This window comes from Coregonus lavaretus, assembly GCF_964263955.1.
Source record: "Coregonus lavaretus genome assembly, chromosome: 35".
Classification (NCBI taxonomy): Eukaryota; Metazoa; Chordata; class Actinopteri; order Salmoniformes; family Salmonidae; genus Coregonus; species Coregonus lavaretus.
In genome coordinates this window covers 3543130-3558045 of record NC_140022.1, presented here as the reverse complement: position 1 = coordinate 3558045, position 14916 = coordinate 3543130, and the positions used below count along the sequence as shown (strand labels likewise).

General features: G+C 43.1%; 3 protein-coding genes across 3 annotated transcripts in view; 2 read left to right on the top strand and 1 right to left on the bottom strand.

Annotated features, from left to right (window-relative positions):
- Positions 1–3042: 3042 nt before the first annotated feature.
- Positions 3043–14916, top strand: part of LOC311109832 (gamma-crystallin M3-like) — a gene marked incomplete at both ends in the record, with an annotated part of 37497 nt that continues 25623 nt past the window's right edge. Inside the window, one exon of the mRNA XM_084152833.1 lies at positions 3043–3165. Within this exon, the coding sequence (XP_084008959.1) occupies positions 3043–3165 (123 nt within the window). The remainder of the gene's footprint in view (positions 3166–14916) is intronic.
- On the top strand, positions 4789–5742 carry LOC311109835 (gamma-crystallin M2-like; the record flags this gene model as incomplete). The annotated part of the gene is made up of 3 exons (XM_084152837.1): positions 4789–4803; positions 5008–5250; positions 5464–5742. 3 exons carry the CDS (start codon positions 4789–4791, stop codon positions 5740–5742), a joined length of 537 nt encoding a protein of 178 aa, XP_084008963.1.
- Positions 6917–8000, bottom strand: LOC311109489 (gamma-crystallin S-1-like; the record flags this gene model as incomplete). Its single annotated transcript, XM_084152408.1, has 3 exons — positions 6917–7186; positions 7496–7738; positions 7992–8000. 3 exons carry the CDS (start codon positions 7998–8000, stop codon positions 6917–6919), a joined length of 522 nt encoding a protein of 173 aa, XP_084008534.1.

Genomic DNA, 14916 nt, shown 5'->3' with positions numbered 1-14916 from the left:
AACATTACATCCTCTGGCAACAGCTCTGGTTGACATTCCTGCAGTCAGCATGCCAATTGCATGCTCCCTAAAAACTTGACGCATCTGTGGCATTGCGTTGTGTGACAAAAGTGGCCTTTTATTGTCCCCAGCACAAGGTGCATCTGTGTAATGATCATGCTGTTTAATCAGCTTCTTGATATGCCACACCTGTCAGGTGGATGGATTATCTTGGCAAAGGAGAAATGCTCACTAACAGATGTAAACAAATTTGTGCACAAAATTTGAGCTAAATAAGCTTTTTGTGCATATAATTTTAGTCATTTAGCAGACGCTCTTATCCAGAGCGACTTACAGTTAGTGAGTGCATACATTTTCATACTGGCCCCCTGTGGGAAACGAACCCACAACCCTGGCATTGCAAGCGCCATGCTCTACCAACTGAGCTACACGGAACACTAATGGGATTTTTCAGTTCAGCTCATGAAACACTTTACATGTTGCGTTTATATTTTTGTTCAGTGTACAGTATATGCATTTCTGAGTAGAAAAATATTGTATAAGCAAAACCTGTAACAATATCTGTTTGCAGAGTACAAAAATAGATCACATCAAATATCAATAATCTGAATTCAACCAGACAGTGTACAAAAGGCCTACTACTAAAGTAACATAAAAAGTATAATACTTGATTATGTCATTAATGTAGTGTTGTCGCGATACCAGAATTTTGACTTTCGATACTGATACCAAGTTTAGTATTGCGATAATCGAAATACCAAAACGATACCGCAACAACAAAAACGTTTCAAAATGTCTACATTTCCATGTTGCATTATTCAAGTGTTAACAATCAATCAATCAAATGTATTTATAAAGCCCTTTTTACATCAGCAGATGTCACAAAGTGCTATACAGAAACCCAGCCTAAAACCCCCAAAGAGCAAGCAATGCAGATGTAAAAGCACGATGGCTAGGGAAAAAAATCCATAGAAAGGCAGGAACCAAGAAACCAAGAGAGGAACCAGGCTCTGAGGGGTGGCCAGTCCTCTTCTGGCTGTGCCGGGTGGAGATAGTGCAGATGTAAAAGCCACGCAGATGTAAAAGCACGGTGGCTAGGAAAAACTCCCTAACGTCTGTGCAGCATGAGAGGTATAGCAAAGAATGAGGAAGTGGACCAGGCTCGTTGCCCTTGGCGGCGGGGCTGCGCTGATACAGACTTGATCCTCTCAATCACGTCAGACACGTAACAACAATTCTAGTACCGAACATTATTTTTGTTTTGTTGAGAAAGGGTTTTTCTTTATTTTTACTATTTTCTACATTGTAGAATAATAGTGAAGACATCAAAACTATGAAATAACGCATATGGAATCATGTAGTAACCAAAAAAGTGTTAAACAAATCAAAATATATTTTATATTTGAGATTCTTCAAATAGCCACCCTTTGCCTTGATGACAGCTTTGCACAATCTTGGCATTTTCTCAACCAGCTTCATGAGGTAATCACCTGGAATGCATTTCAATTAACAGGTGTGCCTTGTTAAAAGTTAATTTGTGGAATTTATTTCCTTCTTAATGCGTTTGAGCCAATCAGTTGTGTTGTGACAAGGTAGGGTGGGTATACAGAAGATAGCCGTATTTGGTAAAAGACCAAGTCCATATTATGGCAAGAACAGCTCAAATAAGCAAAGAGAAACGACAGTCCATCATTACTTTAAGACATGAAGGTCAGTCAATACGGACAATTCCAAGAACTTTGAAAGTTTCTTCAAATGCAGTCGCAAAAACCATCAAGCGTTATGATGAAACTGGCTCTCATGAGGACCACCACAGGAAAGGAAGACCCAGAGTTACCTCTGCTGCAGAGGATAAGTTCATTAGAGTTTCCAGCCTCAGAAATTGCAGCACAAATAAATGCTTCATGGAGTTCAAGTAACAGACACATCTCAACATCAACTGTTCAGAGGAGACTGTGTGAATCAGGCCTTTGTGGTCGAATTGCTTCAAAGAACCCACTACGAAAGGACACCAATAAGAAGAAGAGAATTGCTTGAGCCAAGAAACACGAGCAATGGACATTAGACCGGTGGAAATTTGTTGTTTAGTCTGATGAGTCCAAATTTGAGATTTCTGGTTCCAAATGCTGTGTCTTTGTAAGACGCAGAGTAGGTGAACAGATGTGTGGTTCCCACCGTGAAGCATGGAGGAGGAGGTGTGATGGTGGCAGGTAGCTTAGTGGTTAAGAGCGTTGTGCCAGTAACCGAAAGGTCGCTGGTTCTAATCCCCGAGCCGACTAGGTGAAAAATCTGTCGATGTGCCCTTGAGCAAGGCACTTAACCCTAATTGCTCATGTAAGTCGCTCTGGATAAGAGCGTCTGCTAAATGACAAAAAAAAAAAAAAAAAAAAAAAATGGTGCTTTGCTGGTGATATTGTCTGTGATTTATTTAGAATTCAAGGCACACTTAACCAGCATGGCTACCACAGCATTATGCAGTGATACGCCATCCCATCTGGTTTGCGCTTAGTGGGACTATCATTTGTTTTTCAACAGGACAATGACCCAACACACCTCCAGGCTGTGTAAGGGCTATTTGACCAAGTAGGAGAGTGATGGAGTGCTGCATCAGATGACCTGGCCTCCACAATCACCCGACCTCAACCCAATTGAGATGGTTTGGGATGAGTTGGACCGCAGAGTGAAGGAAAAGCAGCCAATAAGTGCTCAGCATATGTGGGAACTCCTTCAAGACTGTTGGAAAAGCATTCCAGGTGAAGCTGGTTGAGAGAATGCCAAGAGTGTGCAAAGCTGTCATCAAGGCAAAGGGTGGCTATTTGAAAAATGACAAATAGAAAATAGAAAAATAAAAAATAAAAACTTGAATGAGTGGGTGTGTCTAGGTACTGTATATGTATTTTGTATTTTTTTATTCCGATTTTTCAGGGTGTGCTGCAGAACCCTCAGCACCCCTACTTCCCACGGTTATGCATGGGCGACTGTGCTGACCTGCACTCCTACTTCAACCGCTGCCAGTACATCAGAGTGGAGAGCGGCTGCTTCATGATCTACGATCGTCCCAACTACATGGGCCACCAGTACTTCCTGAGGAGGGGAGAGTACTCCGACTACCAGCGTATGATGGGCATGAACGACTGTGTCAGGTCCTGCCGCATGATCCCCATGGTATGGAGTTTGATACCAGAACATGAGTAGGCCTGTACACCGGTAATCTTGTGCTATGTATTGGTAATTCTATAAAACGGTACTGGAGTATCACAGGGTTCTTGTCCTGGGCCATTATAGTTCACTATTTGTGTAAATTACCTATCTGACAATTGTAGGTTCTAATCTACATCTAGTTAAATAATGTGTTGATCATCACTCAACAAGCTGCATTTATTCTGGCTATGTTGATGACATGTAGAAATTGGGTTGAGTGACGTGACTCTGTCATTCCTCACAGCACCGTGTCAGCTTCAGAATGTACGAACACCATGACATGGCCGGCCAGATGACGGAGCTGGATGACGACTGCCCCAACTGCATGGACCGCTTCTGCATGTCCGACTTCAACTCCTGCAACGTGATGGATGGCCACTGAATTATGTACGACCAACCCAACTAAAGGGGCAGCAGTACTACCTGAGGACCGGCCAGGATCGTAGATACAGCGACTGGGGAGGCATGAGCCCCAGGATCGGTTCCATCAAGCATCTTATGGACTTCTAATGAAAAGGACCTATTAAGAAAAGGACCTTCAATGACAAACCAATCCTGATCAAGTGTCTCCTGTACGCCTTTTTTCACACAATAAATTGGTATCAGTAATCCTAATGTCCCTGATGGTTTTTCCTAGATGCTTAGGTAGTGCTATTGTTAACTTTCTCAATTACATAACACTGACATGATGCTGCCTCTGTGACTGACTGGCATTCATATCTGGGTCCCCTGCGCACCACAAGAATGTGTTTGCCCACTGAGCTAAAGCCTAGGCTTTAGTTTGTGGAGCTAACGCAAGTCTTCAGGTCTCCGACAAGGTTACTCATCACGTAAGCGTTCACTGACATGCGGTATAACATTGACTTTTATTTTAAATTCCGGATCAGTTTGAAAATTAAGTATTTCCTCTCAAAGTGAATTACCACAGTTTTTTACTTCTTTTTTTTCTTACTAATGACATCATGGCAATATTGTTGGCCATTATGTATGTAAACATGATATATGATTACATATATGCATATTCATATGGCCAGAGATTTTGTTTGCCCACAGAACACAGATCTTTAAGTATAGAAAATAACAACGGGGCCAAACAACCGTTCATTACATAATTACGGTAACATCAGCGTTTTCAGAGTGCATCCCTACATCTAGAAATAAGAAACATATTCTGTGGCTCACTTGAAAGTCTCACGGATTCAATCCAAGAAGGGCATTTTATATGCTGATACATATGCATAATTGTGCATAAAAGGACACAATTGAAACGGACCGTGTTGGTGAATGACAATGATATGCTAAATGTCTCATTGATTTGTTTTGCTGATGCTAAGCCCAGCCATGCCCCGGGTCTCCAGTATACAGTAGTGTTTTCTGTCAATAGTGATGAACATGTGAAAACTGGCCAACAACAATAACTCATCACACAGTAAGGCATGGCTATATATAAACAGATTTGTGTGCTAACTCCAGATCATTATTTGAATGACAATACTTTATGCTGCGCAATCACACAGCTGCTTTTTATAAAAGGACAGAGGCACAGAGAGAGTGACCATTGAGTGTCTATCTGCCCCACACACAACCATGACAATGGGAAAGGTAAGCCAGACATCCACTTGCATTCATATTACTATAAGGCAGTTTTATAGTATAACGGGGAAAAAACACCAAACATTTACTTTTATCCACCATATAATGATTACGAAATGGAAAAAAATATATCAGTAGATGTATGATAAAAAAACTTTTTTTTTTAAACAATGACCAAATTATGCTTTAAAATGTCTACACTCCCCTTTGCAGATCATCTTCTATGAGGACAGGAACTTCCAGGGTCGGCACCATGAGTGCATGAGCGACTGTGCCGACCTGCACTCCTACTTCAACCGCTGCAACTCCATCAAGGTGGAGAGTGGCATGTTCATGGTCTACGAGAGGCCCAACTACACTGGCCACCAGTACTTCCTGAGGAGGGGAGAATACAATGACAACCAGCGCATGATTGGCATCAATGACTGTATCAGGTCCTGCCGCATGATCCCCATGGTAAACCCAGTGTAGATGTCTCAAACACAGGGCTACGCTCACATTGCAATGTGTTTTTATAGAAGAGCACCAATTAAAACTTCTTGAACTTGGTAAAGGTGTTCCTCAAGGCTCAGTTTTGGGCCCTACTTCCTTTTGCTATATTGTCTCGTTAATGATTGACCATCATTTTAATCTAAAAACCCCTTTCATCTAAATGTCCTTGTCCTGTAGCACCGCGGCTCCTACAGGATGAGGTTGTACGATCGCCCCGACATGAGTGGCCAGATGCAGGAGCTGAACGACGACTGTCCCAATGTCCAGGACCGCTTCCGCATGTCCGACATCAACTCCTGCAACGTGATGGACGGCCATTGGCTCATGTACGACCAGCCCAACTATAAGGGCAGACAGTACTACCTGAAGCCTGGTGAGTACCGCAGACCCAGCGACTGGGGTGGCCTGAGCCCCAGGATCGGATCCCTCAGAAGAATCACTGAGTCCAACAACTAAAAGTTCTCAATAAATCTGCATGTTCAACCAAACATTATGTGTCTCTTTCTGTCAAACGGTGAACAGGGGCATCTAGATTCATCCACAGAACACAGAGTGATTTGTATTCAATATTGAGTATTACAGTATCATGCTCTTTAATGGCATTGTATAACAATAAATCTACACATATGCATGGTAGAGGAGGCTGGTAGGAGGAGCTATAGGAGGACAGGCTCATTATAATGGCTGGAATGGAATCAATGGAACGGAGTTAAACACATTGTTTCCATGTGTTTGGGACCATTCCATTGATTTCATTCCAGCCATTACAACATGGAAGACGGTTCATAAATACAATGTAAACATTATCAGATGCACATTTTCATGTTGCAATGTTGCAACATAATCAATTCCCTTTCTGTAACTCAAGTTCTTCAATCAATAGTGCTGACTATGAGTTGCCCAGACGTTTCCCTATTGTATCAAGAATGAAAATATTAGCAAATTCTGCTGAGTACAGATGTAGGATCTTAACTTGAGCCAGTTTGGTACAGCAGGAAAATAATCCTGCAGCAACAGGAAATGTGAATTATCATGTGGATTATAATTAATTAACATTTTTGTAGGAGTTGATAAATTTTTCGTAATTTCAAAGTGGAAATGACAAACTTCAGAAGCCTTTTTGAAACCTTAACTACACTACAAGTTTGAAATGTTCTGCGTTGCAGGAAAGTTCTCCTGAAACAGGGTGATCAAATTAAGATCCTACATCTGTAACACATTACACAAATGTGAGTGCAAAGCAAAATATGTAGGGTATTCACGTCATATAATTCTCAGATTGTCGCAAACAGCCTGTATTCGTGTGAATGGTGCTCTCGTACACAAAAGATGGCAACCAATAAATACAAGCATTTGATGTGAAGTATTTAGGGTAGCAATCTATTCTAGGTCGATTGGTGTTGTTTCACTCCACAGTTTCACTCCGTTTAAACCATGGTAATATGGGTGTTAATTCATGGTAAAAACTTTTTTTAAGTTCAACCAACCTAACAGATACATTTGCATATTCATTATGTCTCTGGGGGTTTAAAATACAAAAGGCAGGAGAAAAAAAGGCGGCTAGTGTGGATGGATTTATTTCAACATGATTTCCCACGGTCATTCATTCAACAGTCGTACATTCAGCTTCTTACATAGTAATACGTCTGATGGAGCCCACCCTGGCGCTCATGCTTCCCCACTCATTGTATCTCCTGTACTCTCCAGGGGTCAGCAGGTACTGGCGCCCCCTGTAGTTGGGGTGCTCATAGAAGAGCCAGGAGCCCTCCATCAGGTTGCAGGAGTAGATATCGTTGTAATGGAAGCGCTCGTAGAGGTTGGGGCAGTCGTCCGTCAATTCCATCATCTGTCCTCTGAACTCAGAGCGCTCGAAGATTCTCATACGGTGAGATCCCTGATGCTGTGGAGACAGAGAGGAACGTTATTGGGATGATAATCATGTCTAGCCTATCTCAGAAAACATTCATACTATTTAGCAGTAGAATACGTCCAACAGAGTCAGTGGAGGCTGGTGGAGGGAGAAATGGGGAGGATAATGAGCCTGTCCTTCCCATTTCTCCCTCCACCAGCCTCCGCTGCTCAGAGTCCAGCAGTTGATTTCATGGGATCAAACTACAAAGGCCCAAAAGGCCCTGTAATACTTTAGAGTCCCTCCAATACTTCAGAGTTAACGGTATCTCTTTAACCTCTTCCTTAATCTGTCGCTTACCTGGGGGATCATGCGGCAGGACCTGACACAGTCATTGAAGCCCATCCAACGCTGGTAGTCGGAGAACTCGCCTTCCTTCAGGAAGTACTGATAGCCCATGTAGCTGGGCCTCTCGTACACCATCCAGTTGCCGCTCTCCACCCTGATGGAGTTGCAGCGGCTGAAGTGGGCATGGAGGTCAGAGCATTCTCCACCGCACTCATAAGAGTGACCCTGGAAGTTCCTGTCTTCATAGAAAATTATCTAAAAACAGATCAGTTGAGGTGTTTTTTTAGTGTAACACCAGATATCTTCCCCAGCAGTGAGCCCCAAGATTTAGAATTATTTAGAATTATTGTACAGACAAAAATTCCTGATAAGAGGCACACATTACCTTTCATTAATCTCATCCCCTTTTATTGATTTTGAATAATCATTCATTCATTATAATAATATTGAATAATCTATGGAGGAATGCAGGGGCACCACATATGCATAGCATAAAAAACAGCCTTACCTTTCCCATTGTGAAGGTCAACTTTGGGCTCACTGGCACTCAGCACGGATCGGGATGTGCTCTCTTTATAATCCATGGACAAACTGCAGTATTGTCATGTAAATGGTTTGACTTTTAACACGTCAGCGTTTTTTTTTCGGGAGAATGCTGTGAACACTGCAATGTATTTTTGTCTTTGGTGGTCAACAAAGTAAGTATTTTTTCCTTTCAAGAAAGGCTTCTTATGTTAGGATGATTGTAATCATAAAATGTATTGTAGATGAGTGATCATCTCTTGATGATTAGAACTATGTTGTTTTAGACTAGATTGTGCTTTGTTTGGGATACACAATTCTATTTCTATATGAATAAATTAAACTGAGTAAGCTGGTATAGAAATGGCAGACCAATCTGAGTAATACATGTGTCCAGTTTTGTGTACCAATCCAGGTTAAAACATTATAGTAGTGGAAATTATGTTTTCCTGCATGTACCCCATCACATTTTATAGAAAACAAAGTACACAGTACATTTTGGGGGGAGTTCTTTATTGAACTTTTAGAAATGGAAATTACTCCATGTCACCAATCTTCGTCTTGGCTCTGTGAAACTTAAATCCGTTCTACCTAATTTCTACCAGCATGTTAAATGTGCAACCAGAGGGAAAAAAACTCTAGACCACCTTTACTCCACACACAGAGACGCATACAAAGCTCTCCCTCGCCCTCCATTTGGCAAATCTGACCATAACTCTATCCTCCTGATTCCTGCTTACAAGCAAAAACTAAAGCAGGAAGCACCAGTGACTCGGTCAATAAAGAAGTGGTCAGATGACGCAGAAGCTAAGCTACAGGACTGTTTTGCTAACACAGACTTGAATATGTTCCGGGAATTTTCCAATGGCATTGAATAAGTGCATCGATGACGTCATCCCCACAGTGACCGTACGTACATACCCCAACCAGAAGCCATGGATTACAGGCAATATCCGCACTGAGCTAAAGGGTAGAGCTGCCTCTTTTAAGGAGCAGGACTCTAACCCGGACGCTTATAAGAAATCCCCCTATGCCCTCCGACGAACCATCAAACAGGCAAAGCGTCAATACAGGACTAAGATTGAATCGTACAACACCGACGCTCGTTGGATGTGGCAGGGCTTGCAAACTATTACAGACTACAAAGAGAAGCACAGCCGCGAGCTGCCCAGTGACACAAGCCAACCAGACGAGCTAAATCACTTCTATGCTCGCTTCGAGGCAAGCAACACTGAAGCATGCATGAGAGCATCAGCTGTTCCAGACGACTGTGTGATCACGCTCTCCATAGCCGATGTGAGTAAGACCTTTAAACAGGTCAACATTCACAAGGCCGCAGTGCCAGACGGATTACCAGGACATGTACTCTGAGCATGCGCTGACCAACTGGCAAGTGTCTTCAATAACATTTTCAACCTGTCCCTGACTGAGTCTGTAATACCAACATGTTTCAAGCAATCTCTATTGCACTCCACACTTCCTTTCCCACCTGGACAAAAGGAACACCTACGTGAGAATGCTATTCATTGACTACAGCTCAGCGTTCAACACCATAGTGCCCTCAAAGCTCATCACTAAGTTAAGGACCCCGGACTAAACATCTCCCTCTGCAACTGGATCCTGGACTTCCTGACAGGCCGCCCCCAGGTGGTAAGGGTAGGTAACAACACATCTGCCACGCTGATCCTCAACACGGGGGCCCCTCAGGGGTGCGTGCTCAGTCCACTCCTGTACTGCCTGTTCACCCATGACTGCATGACCAGGCACGACTCCAACACCATCATTAAGTTTTCCGACAACACAACGGTGGTAGGCCTGATCACCGACAACGATGAGACAGCCTATAGGGATAACAACCTCTTCCTAAACGTGACCAAGACAAAGGAGATGATTGTGGACTACAGGGAAAAAAAGAGGACTGAGCACACCCCCATTCTCATCGACGGGGCTGTTGTGGAACAGGTTGAGAGCTTCAAGTTCCTTGGTGTCCACATCACCAATGAACTATCATGGTCCAAACACACCAAGACAGTCGTGAAGAGGGCACGACAAAGCCTATTCCCCCTCAGGAGACTGAAAAGATTTGGCATGGGTCCTCAGATCCTCAAAAAGTTATACAGCTGCACCATCGAGAGCATCCTGACTGGTTGCATCACTGCCTGGTATGGCAACTGCTCGGCCTCCGACCGCAAGGCACTACAGAGCGTAGTGCGTACGGCCCAGTACATCACTGGGGCCAAGCTTCATGCCATCCAGGACCTCTATACTAGGCGGTGTCAGAGGAAGGCCCTCAAAATTCTCAAAGACTCCAGCCACCCTAGTCATAGACTGTTCTCTCTGCTACCGCCAAGTCTAGGTCCAAAAGGATTCTCAACAGCTTCTACCCCCAAGCCATAAGACTCCTGAACAGCTAATCATGGCTACCCAGACTATTTGCACTGCCCCCCCACCCCCACCCCATCTTTTTACGCTGCTGCTACTCTGTTAATTATTTATGCATAGTCACTTTAACTCTACCCACATGTACATATTACCTCAACTAGCCTGTGCCCCCGCACATTGACTCTGCACCGGTACCCCCCTGTATATAGCCTCCCTACTGTTATTTAATTTGACTTCTGCTCTTTTTTTCTCAACACTTTTTTGTTGTTGTTGTTTTATTTTACTTTTTTATTAAAAAATAATTGCATTGTTGGTTAAGGGCTGTAAGTAAGCATTTCACGGTAATGTCTACACCTGTTGTATTCGGCGCATGTGGCAAATACAATTTGATTTGATTTGATTTGAAGGGAAAATTTGATGGCATGGATTTAACATAAAAAACACTGTAAAACATATAATTGAGTCATTTATCCAATGTCAAGTCATTAAAAATGTTTATATATTCAATGTGCCTTGTGTTACTTCCTCAGGTCCTCTACATTGTGACATTTTCATAAAACCAAAATTGAACAGCCCTGCTCTAATTTAATATGTTTCTGTAATCATATTTTGTTATGCATCTCATGCGATGGCCATACTACCCACAATTCTGCTTTAAATGGTGTCCCTGCTATGTGAAATGTTAAACTCAGCAAATAGAGGTATCAAAATAGTTGAAGCATTTGTACATACAGTGGGGAGAACAAGTATTTGATACACTGCCGATTTTGCAGGTTTTCCTACTTACAAAGCATGTAGAGGTCTGTAATTTTTATCATAGGTACACTTCAACTGTGAGAGACGGAATCTAAAACAAATATCCAGAAAATCACATTGTATGATTTTTAAGTAATTAATTTGCATTTTATTGCATGACATAAGTATTTGATACATAAGAAAAGCAGAACTTAATTTTTGGTACAGAAACCTTTGTTTGCAATTACAGAGATCATACGTTTCCTGTAGGTCTTGACCAGGTTTGCACACACTGCAGCAGGGATTTTGGCCCACTCCTCCATACAGACCTTCTCCAGATCCTTCAGGTTTCGGGGCTGTCGCTGGGCAATACGGACTTTCAGCTCCCTCCAAAGATTTTCTATTGGGTTCAGGTCTGGAGACTGGCTAGGCCACTCCAGGACCTTGAGCCACTCCTTAGTTGCCCTGGCTGTGTGTTTCGGGTCGTTGTCATGCTGGAAGACCCAGCCACGACCCATCTTGGAAGGAGGTTGTTGGCCAAGATCTTGCGATACATGGCCCAATCCATCCTCCCCTCAATACGGTGCAGTCGTCCTGTCCCCTTTGCAGAAAAGCATCCCCAAAGAATGATGCTTCCACCTCCATGCTTTACGGTTGGGATGGTGTTCTTGGGGTTGTACTCATCCTTCTTCTTCCTCCAAACACGGCGAGTGGAGTTTAGACCAAAAAGCTCTATTTTTGTCTCATCAGACCACACGACCTTCTCCCATTCCTCCTCTGGATCATCCAGATGGTCATTGGCAAACTTCAGACGGGCCTGGACATGCGCTGGCTTGAGCAGGGGGACCTTGCGTGCGCTGCAGGATTTTAATCCATGACGGCGTAGTGCGTTACTAATGGTTTTCTTTGAGACTGTGGTCCCAGCTCTCTTCAGGTCATTGACCAGGTCCTGCCGTGTAGTTCTGGGCTGATCCCTCACCTTCCTCATGATCGTTGATGCCCCACAAGGTGAGATCTTGCATGGAGCCCCAGACCGAGGGTGATTGACCGTCATATTGAACTTCTTCCATTTTCTAATAATTGCGCCAACAGTTGTTGCTTTCTCACCAAGCTGCTTGCCTATTGTCCTGTAGCCCATCCCAGCCTTGTGCAGGTATACAATTTTATCCCTGATGTCCTTACACAGCTCTCTGGTCTTGGCCATTGTGGAGAGGTTGGAGTCTGTTTGATTGAGTGTGTGGACAGGTGTCTTTTATACAGGTAACGAGTTCAAACAGGTGCAGTTAATACAGGTAATAGGTGGAGAACAGGAGGGCTTCTTAAAGAAAAACGAACAGGTCTGTGAGAGCCGGAATTCTTACTGGTTGGTAGGTGATCAAATACTTATGTCATGCAATAAAATGCAAATTAATTACTTAAAAATCATACAATGTGATTTTCTGGATTTTTGTTTAACATTCCATCTCTCACAGTTGAAGTGTACCTATGATAAAAAATTACAGACCTCTACATGCATTGTAAGTAGGAAAACCTGCAAAATCGGCAGTGTATCAAATACTTGTTCTCCCCACTGTACGTGAGGAATGCCACTGCAAGGCCGGTTAGGGTAAGCAGTAGCTGGTGTTGGCCAATCAACAGCCCTTGCAGGTCTGGGTCAGTGGTCAAGTAAACAACAGCCCTTGCAGATCTGGGTCAGAGGTAAAGTAAACAACAGCCCTTGCAGATCTGGGTCAGAGGTCAAGTAAACAACAGCCCTTGCAGATATGGGTCAGAACTCAAGTAAACAACAGCCTTTGCAGATCTGGGTCAGTCAAGTAAACAACAGCTCTTGCAGGTCTGGGTCAGTCAAGTAAACAACAGCCCTTGCAGATCTGGGTCAGAGGTCAAGTAAACAACAGCCCTTGCAGATCTGGGTCAGAGGTCAAGTAAACAACAGCCCTTGCAGATCTGGGTCAGAGGTCAAGTAAACAACAGCCCTTGCAGGTCTGGGTCAGAACTCAAGTAAACAACAGCCCTTGCAGGTCTGGGTCAGAGGTCAAGTAAACACTGACCAAAACATCTGCTCTATCACTGTTTTCCCCTGCAGAGTTGACAACTTTGTCAGGTAAGATCAAGCTGTATGCAGATCCAATACTTTTCTAACTATGTTCGTTTCCCACGGGGGGCCAGTATGAAAAATAAAAAAATAATGTATGCACTCACTAACTGTAAGTCGCTCTGGATAAGAGCATCTGCTAAATGACTAAAATGTAAATGTAAATGTATTACAATTGAACTGTTGTTTGTATCCATTATCTTTCTAATCTACATGTTGTATTTAGAGCCATTACAAACCGTCTCCCATGGGGATGTTTGTGTTCATTTAGTGTTGCAGTCGACCTTTTATACGTTGCGTATTTACACCATTCATTGCTATGGGGTCAGCATAATAAACTCTCTGTCTTTTTCGGTTTTGTTGGCTTCAAACCCTCCTATTGTGAGATGTTCTATAGGCTTAATCCCTCAAATGTTGTAATACTAGTATGTGTCTAAACAAAGAAAATAAGTGAAGTTACTAAACGATGGTGAGTGGATAAATAACATGAACATTTAAACGTAAAGATTTATATAATGCATGTTCATTTCCTCTGTTAGTATTACATTTTCTTTAGATCTACAGTAAGTGGCATATTCCAATACAAAATCCAATGCAAAGTTAATTTCTTTGTAGGAAACTATCCTATCTACCCTCAAGAAATGGGGGGTTGTAAGTAACAAATGAGTTTCTGTGTTTATAAGTCACAAACAACATTCTTTCTAACAAAAGAGTGTATTTGAATCTTTATTAGGTTCTTGAAGAGGCACTTAACCACTATGGAACCTCATATTCATTATCTTCAGCACTAAAACAATCAGTGGAGGCTCCTCAGAGCAGGAAGGGGAGGACCATCCTCCTCAGTGAATTTCATAAAAATATAAATTGATTAAAACACACTATTTTGCATTGAAGGTCTATAGTAGCCTCAACAGCACTCTGTAGGGTAGCACCATGGTGTAGCCGGAGGACAGCTAGCTTCCGTCCTCCTCTGAGTACATTGACTTCAAAACAAAACCTAGGAGGCTCATGGTTCTCACCCCCTTCTATAGATTTACACAGTAATTATGACAACTTCCGGAGGACATCCTCCATGCTGCAAGAGCTCTGATAGGTTGAACTGACATGTTGTTCATCCAATCAAAGGATCAGATAATTAATCTAGTACTGAAAGTATAAGATACAGCTAGCTAGCACTGCAGTGCATAACATGTGGTGAGTAGTTGACTCAAAGATTGCTACGCAGACGACACACAATTAATTTTCTTCTGATAACCAGGTGGCGAATCGCATCTCTGCATGTCTGGCAGACATATCAGTGTGGATGTCGGATCACCACCTCAAGCTGAACCTCGGCAAGACGGAGCTGCTCTTCCTCCCGGGGAAGGACTGCCCGCTCCATGATCTCGCCATCACGGTTGACAACTCCATTGTGTCCTCCTCCCAGAGTGCAAAGAACCTTGGCGTGACCCTGGACAACACCCTGTCGTTCTCCGCTAACATCAAAGCGGTGACCCGATCCTGTAGGTTCATGCTCTACAACATTTGCAGAGTATGACCCTACCTTACACAGAAAGCGGCACAGGTCCTAATCCAGGCACTTGTCATCTCCCGTCTGGATTACTGCAACTCGCTGTTGGCTGGGCTCCCTTCCTGTGCCATTAAACCACTACAACTTATCCAGAACGCTGCAGCCCGTCTGGTGTTCAACCTTCCCAAG